Source organism: Phascolarctos cinereus, unplaced genomic scaffold (assembly GCF_003287225.1).
Source record: "Phascolarctos cinereus isolate Bilbo 61053 unplaced genomic scaffold, phaCin_HiC Scaffold_1;HRSCAF=81, whole genome shotgun sequence".
Lineage (NCBI taxonomy): Eukaryota > Metazoa > Chordata > Mammalia > Diprotodontia > Phascolarctidae > Phascolarctos > Phascolarctos cinereus.
In genome coordinates this window covers 37,714,754-37,732,025 of record NW_027555514.1, presented here as the reverse complement: position 1 = coordinate 37,732,025, position 17,272 = coordinate 37,714,754, and the positions used below count along the sequence as shown (strand labels likewise).

Genomic DNA, 17,272 nt, shown 5'->3' with positions numbered 1-17,272 from the left:
CAGACATCTGAAACTCGTTTTCAAAACTAAACTCATTATCAAAACCCTCTCCTTTTCCAAACTCTCCTATTTCTGTTAAAGGCAACACCATTCTTCCAGTCTCACTGGTTTGTAACCTCAAATTATCCTTTATTCCTCAAGCTTACTATCCCACTGATATCCCAATCAGTTGCCAAAACCTGTCCTCTGGGCCTCCACATCACAAACTCCATCCCTTCTCTCTACTCTTACTGTAACCTTAATTCAGGCCCTCTTCATCCCTCAACTGAGTTATTGCAATAGCCCCCTGGCTGGTCTTAAGACCTCAAGTCCCCTCACTGCCAGATCATCCTTCTCACAGCTATCCTTAAACCCAGATTAAGGATAAGATCAACTCCCCTATTCAAACAATTCTAGTGGCTTCCTAATGACTGTAGGATAAAATTTAACTTCTCTCTTTGGCTTTTAAATCATTTCACAACTTGGCCTCCCCCTTCCATCCCCGAACTTCAGTTCTACCAAACTGACCCTTCTCTCTGTTCCCCACATAGTCTGTATCTGTGCCTTGGCACTGGTCATCCAGTCCCAACTGCTTGAAATACACACCTTCCTCACCCACACTTGAGTCCCCTCTCTTCCTTCAAGACACGACATCAAGTACCAAGCCTTTCTTCATCCTCTCAATTGCCACTGTGCTCCCTCTCAAATTACTTTTAACTATTTTATACTTATTCTGCATATACTCAGCTGTTTCCTCATCTCCCCATTAGAAGAGAACATCCTTGTGAGCAGGGATGGTTTCAGTCACTGTACTGGGATCTTCAATGCCCGAAATGTAACAAGTGTTGAATGCATGCTCGTTGCTTCCAGGCATTCAGGACAGCCGGTGCAAAGGCACAGAGATGGGAGATGGGAGTGTTGTGAAAGGAACAGAAAAAAGGTTGGTAAACCAGTTAGATCCCAATGTGGGAAGCAGAGAAATGTGCAATGTGGCTGGAAAGCGCAGGGATGCCCATCAATCAGGGAAAGGCTGAATAAACTATAGAATATGAATGCAAAAGCAATGTTACTATGATGTAAGAAATGAGGAAAAAGATCATTTCAAAGAGACACTGAAAGACTTGTATAAACTGAAGAAGAGTGAAGTAAGCAGAACCAGAAGAATAATTCATACCTCAATATCAATAGATTAATTTTGGGGGGAGGCAATTGGGGGTTAGTGACTCGCCCAGGGTCTCACACAGCTAGTAAGTGTCTGAGGCTGGATTTGAACTCAGGTCCTCCTGACTTCAGAGACAGTGCTCTATCCACTGTGTCACCTCACTATTCCTATAACATCAATATTACAAAAACAATTTTGAAGACTTGTATGAACTGAAAAAGAACGAAATGAACAGAAATAAAACAACTTATACAATAACAGAATAAACTATGAAAGCTCTAAGATCTCTGATCAACACAATGACCATCCATGATTCTAGCAGAACTGACGACAGACTCAGAGTGCAGAATGAGACGCATGTTTTTGGACATAGCCAAGGAGGGAATCTGTTCTGTACATATGTCACAAGGACTTTGGTTTGGGCTTTCTTTTCCCAATGGGCGACAGGTGGGAGGAGAAGAAAAGAGTTTTTTCACCCATCACCAATGAAACCATGGGTCCTGAACCTTTCCTCCAGCCTCTCCCTGCCCCTTCTCCAAATTTAAAGTGTGAATGAGACTGGAAAGATAGGCTGTAGAAAGGCTGTGAATGGCTTTAAAAGAATGGCGGTACAGAAGCAGGAAGTTAAAAGAAATGGTAAGTTTAGGGGAAAAGATCATGAAATCTGTTTTTAGAATGTTGCATTAAAGATGCCTATAGGACATCTGTTCAAGGAACAGACAATAGGTTTGGCTGACTGGATGCAGAGAAAGCAAAGTTGCATAAAAAAAGGATGGAAAGATAGGTGGGATCCTGATTGCAAGTGACCTTAAATCCAGGGGGTGGGGAGCCCTTTAAGGCCCTTCCTTAGGGGTGTGACACAATCAGAGCTGTGCCTTGGAAAGATGATTCTGGCAGCTGTGTGGAAGATGGATTAGAGACGGGTAAGAATGGAAGCGGGGTGACCAAGTAGGAGAGTATAAAACAGTCAAACCCAACTATCCATGCAAATTAAGTGAATAATCCACATCAATATGAGGTTGACCATGAGCTCACTCCCACTCAAGACATTCCCCCCACATTTAATATCCTCAACATACTGATTTGTGCCATGTTGATATAAGTGGCCTACATAATCCCATTGTTCAAGTCTTTCCTTTCCTCAATCTTCTCTCCTGTAAAAACTTAAAATTCATGACTCTCTCTTCTGCCTACCATACAAAGTCCAATCTTCTAAGCACAGTAATCAAGATCTGGCACCACTTACCCTAACCAATCTACTTCCTATTACTATTCAGATGTCTACCACCTCTCTTGCCATCAGCCCACAAACATCGTTTTCATCTCCACTTCTCTCTTGCTTACCATAACCAACTCCCTTCCTCACTTCTCTACTGCTCTAAATCTGCTTCTCTACCAATCTGAATTGTGCCAATCCTATATTAGTCCTTCAAGTCCCAGCTCAAATCCTACCTGGCCCAGAGTCTTCCCAAACATTTCAGCCCATAGTAATATCCCCCTTTTATTAATTCCTATAGGATCTGAAGCAGAAGCCCCCAACCTTTTTTTCCCCCCAAGAGGAGCTACTTTTAATTTTATGAAGCTTTGAGACTGTAGGGAAGGAAAAGGGTTGAAGCCAGTGGGGTCTATGAAAGGAGACAGAAAAGTGCTGGCCACACTAGTCCTCCTTGCTGGGAATCCCCTGGGATGTGGCAGTGGGCATTCTAGCAGCAAAAACTGTCTAGTCATCTTATCTACTAGGTAAGAATTCAGCACCTAACAAAGTATGAAAAACACTTCATTATACGCCATCTTGTATTGTTCTCTAGTACTCTGGTATATGCTATCTTCAAACAAAGCTTTAAGAAGGCAGGACTCATACCTTTTCTTTTTCTTTCAAAAGAGCTGGGTCCACAAAAAGTGAAAATAAATACTTGTTGATACCTTTTATAAACATGTTCTTCACTTGCTTTCTGTGCACTTTCTCAAAATTGAAAAGAGATTCCTTGAGTTAAAGAATCATTTCTTTTTTTTCTTTTTTCTTAAATCGTCCTGAAGTGCCTAGCATCATGCTTCGGACACATTAAAGTACTCTTCATTCCATCTAAAGGAGTGATTAAGTTGCTACCCCCTCAACCCCATTCCCCAAGACCCATGAGTAGGTTTAATTTACCTGCACTCAAAAGCAGTACCAATCACACCAAAACCCCAACCCAGGCAAGTAGCACAAAATAGTTGAGAATACAAAAGATAAATGAGCATATATGCAGTCAACTCACAAGTACAAAAAAGAAAATTACTGCTCTTTTATTACTCCAACATAAAAAATGTTTAACTCCTCTAAAGCAAGTATTCTTAAATGAAATAATTTTACGCCAAAGCGGGGCAGCATGAGATAATGGATAGAGCAGCAGCCTCTCAGGTTTAAGTGCTGCCTCTAACACATAGTGTATGATGTGTTACCTGGGATCAGGGTCATAACCTCTCAGTGTCCCAGACTTTTGTTGCACAACAGGGGCTATTTGCATTGGTAGAGGGAGTGTCCTCAATGGGAGTTCCCTACACCAATGAAATTACAGGACTCAACCCCACCCCACCTAAGGGAAGCAATACATGGTCTAGTAGTCAGTTAAGAAACTGCACTCTAAGTCTGCCTGCAGGACCCTCGAAACAGATATTTAAAGTGATATCAGATCAAAATAATTTATTTTTAAAATGAAAAGAGTCCAATAAAATGAGGTAACCGCAGGTTTATATACATTAAGTTTCTCTTTAATAAGGGTGTGTTTTATGAATCATGGCTAACAAACTTAGTGATCTAGTATTACAGGCAGAACCATTTTACTAATGGTGTATTCAGGAAGCATCAATGCCACCTGTAAGGCAAAACTTTTGTCTCCTTTGTCCCTAGCAAATTCTACAACAAATTGAAAACTCCTTCTGGACAAGTTTCTAGTTTTAGCACCAATGGCAACACACTACAGCAGTGTGAAAATACTTAGTTTACTGACTTTATTTCACACTAGGTAGCTGTGTGATCTTGATCAAGTCACTGAACCTTTTGGAATCTGTTTCTTCTATAAAAAAAAAAAGGGAATTAACTGGACCAGATGACCTCTGAGGTCCTTGAGGGATGAAAGCATATTTAAATGAAACTGCTGGGGGGCTGACATTTTTACTTCTCCAAAAGATGAGAAATTAAAATAAAATATAGTACAAGTTGGAAGCATTTCCATATTCATCTAACTACCTACAAAAAATAAGCATCATATTCTAATGCTTCCAACCCCATGATTACAATAAGTCATGGAAGGCTATTTTATTTGAAAAATTATTTTGACATCTGTTGGAAGGTACTACCTCTGGAAGGACAGGGACTAAGGTTGGATATGTGATTTCACTGATGTTGGTGAAGCAATTTTCTCTATACAGGTAGGTACCTTCTCTACAACTTAATAGTGTGGAAGGAGTTGCCTAGGGCACCAAAAGGTCAAGGGCCAACTATCCCAGGGTCACATACACAACAGGTGTCAGGGACAGGACTTGAATCCTGGATCCAAGGCTAGCTCTCTACCCACAATGCCAACTTGTCTTTTCCACCCTTAGTCGGTCTACAGTATTGCTGGTGCTAGACTATACCACAGCAGATGACATACCAGACTAAAAGCCAGCAAAGCCAGGCATTCACTAGCTGCATGACCCTGGCTCTTCACCTCTCCCGGAGCCTTGATTTCCTCAACTATAAAACAAGGGGTTTAGACTCTTAAAAGGGCCTCTTAAGGAAACTTCCAGCTCTACATTTATGATCTCATGATCCCTATATTCCAGAAGCTTGTATAGATAGCAGTTTTTATAGAACACAGAAATGTCATCGACTCAGGAGAAGAACCAAGAAGTCTACTTCTTACTTCTAGGACTTAGTTCTTGTTTTTCACCTGTAAAATGAAGAGTTTCTAAGGGCCCTTCCCACTCTAAATTACACACACACACACACACACACACATTCCCAAAAGCCTTAGTGCAGTTTTAAGTTTTACTCGTTTAAAACAAGAGGTCGGCTTGGCCGAGTCATTTCACTCTCGGCATCCTGTCTAGCCATTATTATTACTAATAATAGTTTCTATACAGAGAGACTTAAGGTTTGCATAGCGCTGCACTTTATCTCATTTGATCCTCACCAACTGTCCAGTGAAATAGATGCCATTATTATACCCATTTTACAGATGAGGAAGGTAAGACAGAAGTAACTTGCCCAGAGTCATATGGCTGGTTGGTGTTGGAGGTAGAATTTAAACTCAGGTCTTCCTGACTCCACCTCTATGGTGCTTAGTCACTACACCAGCTATACAAAGTGTAGCAGCTACACATTGTAGCAGGTGAAATGACTCAAGGAAACAGCTATTTGCTAGAAATTAAAATGAAATCATTAAATTTTTTTCTCAAAATCCAATAAAAAAGTCTGACTGCAGTTTACCAAATTCACACTAGTGACTATGTGATGAAGTACTGTAACAGTCTATTAATCTCTCCTCTGAACCATGCAATTGCATTCATGCCTTAATTTCATTTATTTTGGTAACTTTAGCACTTAAAAACCCCCATAATGTCTCTAAATATTTTTAAGCTAAAACAATGGATTCAGCCATCAGGCTATTACTGCTTTACGATTTTTTCATTTTCACTAACACAAATGTGCTGGTACATTTGGACTTCAGCACTAGAGTTATCTGGATTCAGGTTTCAACAAAAAAAGACCACAAGCAAAACACTAGACTTTTTAAAAGCCCACAGCGGTTCTAGATCTACAAAACGATATGAATAAAATCCAGTTTCTTTCCCCACATTTTAAGAGCAATACCCTACTTCATTGATTACTTAGGGGGCAGTATTAGTGAGGCAGCAATACCACTGGCCTGCTGGAGAATAAGTAGAAAACCTGGCTACTTGAGTTACACAATGTTAAGATAGTGTGATGCACGTTAAACTTACAGAAGGTGGTAGAAATTGAGGGAAACCAATTTAAATGGAAATTTACCTACATGTAATTTAAAAATTTTTTAATCTGACATAAATGAGATTTCATCTCTTTTGACAAACACACACCACAAGCCAAGACAGCAGGCAGTTTTTTCAGTGTCATGCCCTGATGATGTCAACACCAGCTGGTACCCTCTTGCTACCAAAGGATACATAATTTCAGGCAGTTATCTATCAATGGAAACTACCCTGGATATAAAATAAACCTGCATCTACTCGATGCAACAATTTTCAGCACTGAACATCTGGATGTAGATATTCTCAGAGGCAGAATTTTTAAAAGTATGTTGATCCTCAAACCTCCCCCCCACCTCTACTCTGAAAAACAGTATCGCATCCTACATTTCAATACACAAGTTCAATTTTAAATCTGTTTCGAAGCTTTTGTTTAAAAAAACACACCAAGTTCCTCGAAGAAGCAACCTTCCTAGTTACAGGCTAACATCACAAACAGGATGAACCAAACACACGAGTGCTTGAGGGGATCTGTCAGGGATCACACAGCTCGGGGGTCTTGGGGCGGAATTTGAACGCGTGCCCCTTCCTAGAGTATCAAAGCACAAGTCTACAAACGTGTTTGCGGTGTTTTAACAGCGAACAGCTCCCATTCATCGGAGCCAGCGCCGCTCCCTACGCGAACCACGGGGCGAGTCTCATTTAAAGTTCACAAAGAAAACGTGTTCCCGGGCACCAAGAGAGCGAGGGCTGCTCCCCGCCTGCAAGTGACAGGTCTCCTCGGGCCCCGGGGTCTTCTTCGGCAAGAGGTCAGGGAGGGGCTCGGCTCGCTTCGGTCCCCGCCCCGCCTGGGATCCCGGCCTCGGGGACGCCGCAGCCGCCACCGGTTAGGCCGGAGCCCCACCTGGCGCGGGGGCGGGGCGGGCTCCAGGTGCCCCCCCGCGGGCGCGCACCAGCACGTGCACGCGCGCGCCCCCCGCCCCCGCCCTCCCGCTGCCCTTCACCCACCTGGTCCCGGAGTTTGAGGAACACCATGGCGGGCGCCGCCACCGCGCACCATCCAGCCGCCGCCTCCGCGCCCCGCGCCAGCCTGGGCAGGGGGCGCGGCCCGGCCGCCTCGGGCGAGCGGGGCGGGCGTCCGGCGAGGGCGGCCGGGGGGCGCGGGGCCGGGGGTGCCGCCTCCGGCAGCTGCCGCTGCTCCTCCTCCTCCTGCCGCCGCTCCCCCAGTCCCTTCTCCTTCCTTCCTTCCTTCCTTCCTTCCTTCCTTCCTTCCTTCCTTCCTTCCTTCCTTCCTTCCCCCGCCGCCGCCGCCTCAGCCGCCCGCCCTGCCTCTAATGCCCCGGCCCCGGCGGCAGCATCCCAACTCCACTCCACAACATTACCGCCACCGCCACTCACCACCACCGCCCGCCCCGATTGGCCCCAGCGCGGGGGACAGGCCCAGAGTAAGCGGCGCCGGGATTGGCCGCGCCGCCTCCGGGCCCGCCCTCCCGCTCCCTTTCTCTCTCACCTTCTTCCCCCTCCCCCGCCGCCCCCAGCAGGGGGCCGGAGCCCGGGAGGAGGGGTCGGGGAGGGGGCGTGTGCGCGCGCGCGCTCCCGCGCCGGAGCGGCCGAGGCGGGCCTGGGAGCGGAGGGGGCGAGCAGGTGGAGGAGGGAGGACGGGAGCGCGGGGGTGTGCCCCGAGATCGCACGTGGAGGTGGAGAAGGGAGGCGGACGCGCCCCCATTTATGGAGGGCCGGAGCGCGCGCGCGCGTGTCACTTGCGGGGAGGAGACCGGGGACACGCGCAGGATGGGAGCGGGGGAAGGGTCTCCTTTGTGCCGGCCCGCTTCCCGGCCGCCGGGTCCGCCTGTCCTCTCGGAGGACGCGGGGCAAGGACGTGGGACTTCTTCACGCGCGGGCGTGTCTCCTGCTCGCCCATAGATAAAACCTCGGACGTGGAGCTACATAGATCATGCCCAGCCATCCACAGAAACAAACAGCTTTTTCTTTCATTCTGCTCCCCTTGCCAGCATGGGGGAGGGGGAGGTAGATGGGTTTTTTTCCCTGCATCTGTGTTTGCCACCTCCCCTCCAGCCCCCTAGTTAAGAAAAGATACAGATGGTTTAGAACACAAATGTGTGACGTCATGCTTGGTTCTAAAATTCTCCCCCACGTATCCTCTCATCAGTTATGTCTCAAAGGACAGATTTTTATAGAGAAAATATTGATTCGAGACCGATGGGAGCTAGTCTTCAACAGGAACCTGGAAGAAATTCAGCCTTCCTAAGAGAATCTGTCAATTCATAATAGTACTAGAGATTCTACATGATCATACAACAAAGACCCCCCACCCCACCCCCTCCCCAAAAGAAAGGAAAATAGGATTTCAAATTCACAATAACAGGATAATTTTAATAACTCTAAGGCTGCTCACTAATTCCACAAGGGGCAATTAATGCAGTATAAAAGTTTCTCAGATCTTCCCCCCTACAAATGTTTATAGCTATAGATATTAAAACTCAATCCAAAATAGCATTCAAGTTATCCTAAAGTTAACAATGAAAGAGTCTCTTCTGATGTTCGTGGGGCTAAACCTCAGCTGAGCTGGAACATTATTTTGACCAAATCGTTGTTTCTGCACATCTCATTGTCTCCATCCATCAAGTGGGGGTGTGGATCTTATCAATTCAGTGAGGATGAGTGAATCCATTTTAAATTGCACAAAGCTAGAATGATAATAAATGAGTGTTGAATTGAAGCAAAACACAGGCAGTTAATAATGCCACAATGCTTGGTGATTACAAAGTACCTTGTAATCTTACCTTTGTAAATAGTTATCCTCGGCTAGGTTATGTTGTAGGCAAGGTGTGGAGGAATTTAACTCCATTCATTTCTTCTTGGATTGTACACTGTGTCACTATGAACTTGGTCCTTGGTTTATAAATTTACCCAAGATTCTCACCTCTAGCTCAAAGTTCTTGAAATGTACAATGACTAAGTGATCACTGGGGAAGAATTTTTTTTAGAGTGTGAATGCTATGAAAATTTGATTCTTAATTACAGTTTTGGTTTGAGTTTTAATAGTCCTGAGACTGAGATAATGAAACTTTATAGTGCATTTTCTGAAGTTTGTCTTAAAAAATAATGAATGACAATCCCATATAAAAAATTATCCATGACCCTTCTAGACAATGCTCTTTTTAGTGAGCATTCTAGAAGATTTGGCTTCCATGTCCCTGACCTTAAAGAATGTACAGTCTAATTAGAAGCGTGTGTGCACTTACACACACACACACACACACACACGATATACATTATTGTGGCAGTGACACATAGTGAGTCAGGAAGACCTGGGTTTAAATATGGCCCGTTCCTTACTTCTTATTGTGGTTCAGTTGTGTCTGACTCGTTGTGACCCTGTTTGGGGTTTTCTTGACAAAGATACTGGAGTGGTTTGCCATTTCCTTCTCCAGCTCATTTTACAGATAGGGAAACTGAGGCAAACAGGATGAAATAACTTGCCCAGAGTCACACAGTAAGTATCTGAGGCCAGATTTGAATTTAGGAAGATGAGTCTCCAGACTCCAGACCAGGTGCTTTATTCACTGTGCCACTTAACCCTCACTAGCTGTGTGAAACTGGACAAATCTCTTAACTTTTCTGTGTTTTAGGCAATTCCCAAGGACTTACCTGCATTATGTAATCTAGATTTGGCTAAACTCCCTCCAACAGGAAGCCATTTGTGAATGCCCCAGATCTTCCTCTGTGTGTTTATACATGAACACACACACATACATATATATGTATATACTTATCTGCCTACATGTTGCTTTCCTCCAGTAAAACGTAAGCTCCTTCAGGACACAGGCTGTTATTTTTTTCTTTTCCATTTTTGTCTCCTTAGCCCTTCCCCATATCAGTCACATAGTAGGTATCTGATAAATGCTTATTGAATTAATTTCCTAGAAATTCTCTACTTAGCTTACTAAAGAGAATTCTCAACTCAGGTTCCCTATGCTGAAGAAATCGCAGCTCATTTGCATATTAATTTAAGACAATATGAAATTAAGTTCTAAATTGTGTGGAAATGTCCATAGGATGTATAGAAGAATACATGTGTCCATAGAACATGTAAAAGAAAGTCAATGAGGACTGGAGTAATCAGAAAGTCAAATCAAGCTGTAGGTGTTTGATAGCCACTGTGGGTCAGGCAGCTAGGTGCTGGGGCTACAAAGACAAACATGAGTCCCTGTCCTCAAGGAGCTTATATTTATAAATATGTTCTATATCCCTCCCCCAGTAGAATATAAGTTGTTCCTCCCCTCTCCAACAGAATGCATATTCCACGAGGGCAAAGATTATTTCATGTTAGTCTTTATCTCCAGTAACTGGTATTAGCTAATAGTAATAACTAACATTTATATAGCATTTACTATGTGCCAGGTACTTTACAAATATCTCCTTTGATTCCCACAACCACCCTGGAGGTTAGGTGCTATTACCAACCCCCCACCCCCAACTAAGGCAAACAGAGGTTAAGTGACTTGTCCAAGGTCACACAGCTAGTAAATATCTGAGGCTAGATTTGAACTCAGATCTTCCTGATTCCAGGCACATTGCTCTATTCAACTGTACCATCTAGATGCCTCTGTAAAGTAAAAGCAATTAGCTCTTAGTTGTTGTTTGTTCTTTGTTCTCAAAGAGGACCTTGACATGGGGAGGTGATGCCTCCCATGGGGAGGTGACATGCAAGTCGATTGGATTTAAGTGAAGGAGGGCTGTGCAAAGTCACCAGCCTCACTTTCTTCTCCATCTGGATCCAGTGGCAAGATATAGGATGACTGGAAATGGCACTGGAGGTCTTTAACAGGTCTCAGTTTGACTGAGCAATGTTCAATCAATGATTAAGGCTAGGTAAGAAATGAGGCAGAGAATGGCCTCTTACCTAGTCAAAAAAAAAATCAATGTGGGAGGGGAAGCCTCTCAAGGTTTCTGGCCAAAACAGAAACAGTTGCTATTTACATTCACTCTGAACCCATCAGGGCCCAAACAATGACCAAGTGGGGCTTGGCCTGGGACCTATTGTTGACCAATCAATGAGAACCAGAGTGATTTGGGTTTAAGGTGGTCCTTAAGAAAGAAATCTAGCCCATAAACCCCAAGATATCTTTTGAGGTTTCAGTAATCAAAATTTACATTCCTTTGGGCAGAGCACCCACAGGTAAGGGTATGATACTCTATGTTGACAGAGGGAAGGGAAGGGAAAGAGGAAAGAAAGACAAAAGACAGGAAGGAAGGAAGGAAGGAAGGAAGGAAGGAAGGAAGGAAGGAAGGAAGGAAGGAAGGAAGGAAGGAAGGAAGGAAGGAAGGAAGGAAGGAAGGAAGGAAGGAAGGAAGGAAGGAAGGAAAAAAAAGAAAGAAGCTATGTTGCCCAACTGGCCAGTTTGAGTTGGGTCCCCAGTGGGTCAGCCCCTACTACTACTCACAGATGTTTGTCTTTCATTCTCAGAGAGGATCATGACATCAGGGAGGCTCTTAGTAGGTGCTTAAGGAAGGAAAGGAAGGAGGCAGGGGAAGGAGAGAAGAAAGGGAGGAAGGAGGGAGGGAGAGAAGGAAGGAAGGAAAGGAAGAGAGAGGGAGGAAGAAGGAAGGAAAGGAGGAAGGGAAGGAAGGAAAGAGAGGAGAAAGGAAGGGAAGGAAAAAAGGAAGGAAGAGAGGGAGAAAGGAAGGGAAGGAAAAAAAGGAAGGAAGAGAGGGAGAGAGGAGGCAAGCAAGGAAAGGAGGAAGGGAAGAAGTTAAGGAAGAAGGAACACGGGAATCCATGATTAATTTGCAGCCCCCAGATTGGGCAGGAGTCTTCTACCACATCAACATCCTACTAAGCCTTGACCTTGAGCCCTAAGGAGGCATTCTAATAAAGGATGCTAAAGCCCATAGCTGCATTGCCTTCAGCCTGATTGAAAAGGGGGCATGGCTAGCAAGTGATGTCTTCCTGACCTGGTTCCTTGGGACTTTGGTTGTTTTTCCAATGAGGTATTTAAAATTTTCTATTTTTGTTCATTCTTTTGGTTTTGTTTGGCCGATTCTTGATGTCTCATAGAGTCATTAGCTTACACTTGCCCAATTCTAATTTTTAAGAAATTATCTTCTTCAGTTAGATTTTGTACCTCCTTTTTCATTTGGCCAATTCTGCTTTTTAAGGAGTTTTTTTCTTCATTGGGTTTTCTTTTCCAGTTGGCCAGTTGTATTTTTTGAAGAATTGTTTTCTTCAGTCAATTTTTGTCTTTCCTTTTCCAAGCTGTTGACTCTGGAATACCTCTCATTTCTTTCGCCCAATTTTTCTTCTACCTCTCTTATTTGACTTTTAAAATCTTTTTTGAGCTCTTCCAAGAAGACTTTTTGGGCTTCAGACCAATTCATATTGCCCTTTGAGGTTTTGGATATAGGTATATTGACAATGTTGTCCTCTTCTGAGTTTGTGTTTTGATCCTCCCTGTTACCAGAGTAATTTTCTATGGTCAATGTTCATTTTTGCTTCTTGCTCTTTTATTCTTTTTTGGCCTATTTCATGGCTTTTAAAGTTGAACTCTGCTCCGGGGAGTGCAAGACAGCGCAAGAGGCACGGTCCCAAGCTTCTCGTGCTAGGGCCTCGGGTGCTGGTAGCTTGCTCACTGCACTGGGGTGGCCTGGCCTAGTTGCAACTGTTGTTGCCTGGTTTCCCAGTCTGGCAACTTGCCTTCTGTGCTGGTGCTGGAGGCCTCACAGCTGGCCTGCTGTGCTACCGGCCTGCTGAGCCAGGAGCTAGAGGCCTCAGTTGCTGATCTGTGCTGTAACTAAGAGCCTCAAGCTGGCCTGCCCAGATACCATCTGGGCTGGGCTGGACTCCCAAGTGAGACAGACCTTTCCTAGAGTCCTTCTAAGTTATCTTAAGCTGGAAAATTATTTCACTCCATCTTTTTGTAGGTTCTATCACTCCAGAATCCATTTAGAGACTTGATTTAATGTTATTTCTGACAGAAACTGGGGAGAGCTCAGGCAACTTCCTGACTTCTCCCCGCCATCTTGGCTCTGCTTCCATTGTACTTTGGGCCTGTGGTTCCTAGATTCAGACCAGTTTCTCTGGCTCAGTCTAGCAGATTTGCTCCTTGTGGTTTTTCCCACTGCTTAGTAAAAAGTTTACTGGTTAAAAAAAAAGTTTGCTTTTATTCTTTGAACTCTGGAACAGGGCCTTCTATTTGACTCCCTTCTTTTGCTCTCCAAACTTTCTCCTCACTGCCCCTCCTGCTGGGTGGAGACCTGATCCACAATGAAGCAAGGCTAAAGAGAAATAGAGAAGCTGGAATGGATGGGAGATGCCTGAAGCAATACCTCAATGGATCTGTGATCTCATAAATGTAGATATTCCCTCTACCCATTCTAACCCCCTCTAATCCATACCGTCTCAATTTGCATGACCCTTGTCCAAGTACTTCCATACAGAATTTCTGCCACAAATCTTGTTTTGGTTTTTTTGTTTTTATTTTGTTTTGTTTTTAATTTATTTATTTTTAGTTTTCAACATTACCTCCACAAGATTTTGAGTTCCAAATTTTCTCCCCATCTTGCCCCTCCCCCCACCCCAAGATGGCATGCATTCTGAATACCCCTTCCCCTAATCTGCCCTCCCATCTATCTCTTCCCCCTTCTCTTCTATTTTCCTGTAGGGTAGGATAGATTTCTGTACCCCATTGCCTGTATTTCTTATTTCCCAGTTGCATGTGAAAACAATTTTTTTAACATGTGTTTTTAAAACTTTGGGTTCTAAATTTTCTCCCTTCCTCCCTCCCCACCCACTCTCATTGAAAAGGCAAATAACCCACTACAGGTTATACATGTGTAGCTATGCAAAACACTTCCATAGTAGTCATGTTATGAAAAACTATATTTCCCTTAATCCTATCCCACCCCCCATTTATTCTATTCCCTCTTTTGACCTCCTCAGAAGTATTTGCTTTTGATTACCCCCTCCCCCAATCTGCCCTCTCCTCTATCATCTCTCTGCTCTCTTGTCCCCTTCCCCCCCTATTTTCCTATAGGGTAAGATAGATTTCCATAACCAATTAAATGTGTATGTTCATATATTTTCATGCATTTAGTTTTTCTTGTATGAATTGTAGGGACAATCTCTTTTGAATAATCTAGGATCCCATTGAGGTGAACCGTAAATTCTTGAAACTTGCTGCAATCAGCACAATAATAAAAGAAACAATTAGATAGTAGAAAACATAAATGGGCAGCCATAGCTAGGGGAATGAAGCAGAGGAGAGGATTAGCTATAGTCCTTAGCATGTTAGTTCTTCCCATAAAAACAATATAAAAAAAAGCTATAGTCGTTGCTGTTATATAGGTGTTCTTGGTGCTGGTGATCACTGTGGTCACTTACCTCTACTTTGACAAGGCAGGTATTTGTTGAATGTAAACCTTGTGCTCCACAGTTGGAATGCCCACAGGTTAAGTAGCATAGTAAGCTTCCCATCCATATTATTGAAACACTACTACTTTATTGTATGATCTGGTATGTATCTTTCATTGCCTATTCAGTTCTAGGTACCCAGAGCTAAGTTTTGTCTGCATTCTCCCAGAAAAATCAGGATCTCTAAAAAGGATCACATTTCTGTGTCTACCTGTGGGCATCAGGAGGAAAATTTGGAATTTGTCTTGGCCAGAAAGATTAAAAGGGGAAAGTGATGGGGATGAAAACTAGTTCTACAACTGGCCAAATTGGCTATTATTTGAGATATATCCTTGTCTTTATTCTTTACCTATGACCCCTAAAGGAGAAGAATCTTCACACAGTGGATGGGGCTGGTCCTTGGGCCAGGAATAACCTCCATTCTGAATTATTGAACTTTCATTTTAGGTCACAAATCAACTTCTTGTGAATTTCATCACCATGAATTATTCTCCAGAGCCTAGCCACTCTCTCCTCCCTGATTTTTCGTGACCCTGATTTTCTTGATCATCCTCCTACCTGTCTGTTCCTTCTCAGTCTCCTTTGGTGACTCTTCAGCCTTGTAATGCCCCTTAATTGTGAATGTCCCTCAGAACTATGTCCTTCTGAGCTCTCTTCTCTTTTCATTCTATAGTATCTCACTTGGTTATCTTATCAGCTCCCCTGGTTGGCTTCTCTATGCTGGTGATTCTGATCTCTATGTCCAGCCATACTTTCTTTTCTGCAGTCAAATCCTGCATCTCCCACTACCTATTCAACACCCCAAATTGGATGTCCCATGGGCATCTCAAACTTACATCCAAAATAGAATTCACTAGCCTTCCTCCCAAATCCTCCCTTTCTCCTGACTTTCCTGTCACTGTGAGCAACCATTTCCTAGGTCCAAAACCTCAGCATCTTCCTCAGTCTCATTCATTCCACATGTCCAATCTGTTGCCAAATCTTACCATTTCTACCTTGACAAGATCTCTCCTATAGATTCCCTTATCCTCATTCATATGTCTACAGCCCTACTCCAAGCCCTCACCACCTCTCACCCAGCCTTCTCATTGATCACTTTGCCTCAAGTCCCTTCCAATCCAGTCTATCGTCCGCACTGCTGCCAAAGTGACTTTCCCGAAGTGTAAGTCTCATCAGATCATCTTGCCTTCCCCTGACTCTTATACACACTCAATAAACTCCAATGGTTCCCTACTATCTCTAGGATCAAATAGAAATTTCTCTGTTTAGGATTTCAAGTTTTCTACAACCTGGTCCCTTTTTTTCATTTCTAATCTTCAGTTCTGGGCGTGTTCTCTGGTTATCCTCCATACCTAGACCTCTCTCCCTCCTCCACTCTGCCTACTGTCTGTCCTCCCTGCCTTCTTTCATATCCCAACTAAAATCCCATCTTTTACTGAAACCTTTCCCCAACCCTTCTTAATTCTAGGGCCTTCCATCTGTTGATTTTTTCTTAATTTTCCTGTATATAGGTTACTTTGAATAAATTTGATTGTATGTTGTCTCTCTCCCTCCCTTAGATTGTAAGCCCCTTGAGGGCAGAGACTGTCTTTTGCCTCTTTTTGTGTCCCCAGCACTTAGCACAGGGCCTGGCACATAGTAGGTGCCAAATAAATGTTTATTGATTGATTGTCTTCTCACACTTAACTCCCTTCCACAGACTCTGTGGCCCAGAGATACTCACCCATATGCAGTTCTTCTTATATCTTATACCTTCTCCCGGCCTTGCCCTGGTTCTCTTCCAAGCCTAAAACTGCTTCTCTCCTCACCTCTACCTTTATATCTCTGTCTTCTTCAAGCGTCAGCTCAAATCCTTCTGTAGGAGGCTTTCCCAATCTCCCCATCTGCTAGTTCCTTTACCTCTGAGATCACCATCCATCTAGTTTGTATATATCACGTATTTCCCTATTTATTTACATGTTGTCTTACACTCTTATAGAAACTCCTTGAGGTAAGGGGCTGTTTCTGTGTTTTAACTTTGCTTTGTATCCTTGATGTTTATCACACTGGCTAACACCAATCAAGCATTTCATAAACGTTGATTGGCTGATTGATCAGCTTGAGTGACTGGTAAAATGAAGTTTCTGAAATTGTCAAAGTGAGAATCATACCCTAGACCCCTAGCGACCATCAAAATGTAAACACCCAAATGGGCCACGCTACGCAGCCCTCTGTCTCTTCCTTTAACAGCATCTTTAAAACCAGGGGTTCTGAACCGCTTTCATGTTGTGGACTTGTGGATCCTATGAACCCCTTCTCAGAATAATAATTTTTAAATGCATGAAATAAAGTTCATAGAAAAGAAACTAATTGTATTGAGATATAGTTAATGAAATATTAAAAAAAAAAGTCATGGGCCTCAGATTAAGAGCTCTTGTTTTAAATGCTTAAAAAGATTTTTTTAAAAAACTGCAACAAGGATTTTAAAGAATTCTTGTAACTTTGTATCTCCCCCATATTTGTTATTTTTATCTCTTTGCCAAGGGTTGTGTGGTTACTTAGGGCGTAGGAGAAGTTGGGAGCCTGCCTCCTGTTTCAAAGTGGGCCTAGGAAAAGAACCGGGTTGGAAGAGTTGTTACTGACATCAGAACAAGGAAAAAGAGAGACCAGTCAGCTGGCAATGTGTCACATATTTCTATATATCATCCATACCTTTGTATGGATTGTAGTAAGTGATCGATAAATAC

General features: G+C 43.4%; 1 protein-coding gene across 1 annotated transcript in view; it reads right to left on the bottom strand.

Moving 5' to 3' along the window:
* ANKRD28 (ankyrin repeat domain 28) overlaps window positions 1–7,411 on the bottom strand; it is a 204,466-nt gene extending 197,055 nt beyond the window's left edge. The window contains exon 1 of the mRNA XM_078151469.1: window positions 7,121–7,411. Within this exon, the coding sequence (XP_078007595.1) occupies window positions 7,121–7,147 (27 nt within the window). The 5' untranslated portion in view covers window positions 7,148–7,411. The remainder of the gene's footprint in view (window positions 1–7,120) is intronic.
* Between the last annotated feature and the right edge of the window lie 9,861 nt (window positions 7,412–17,272).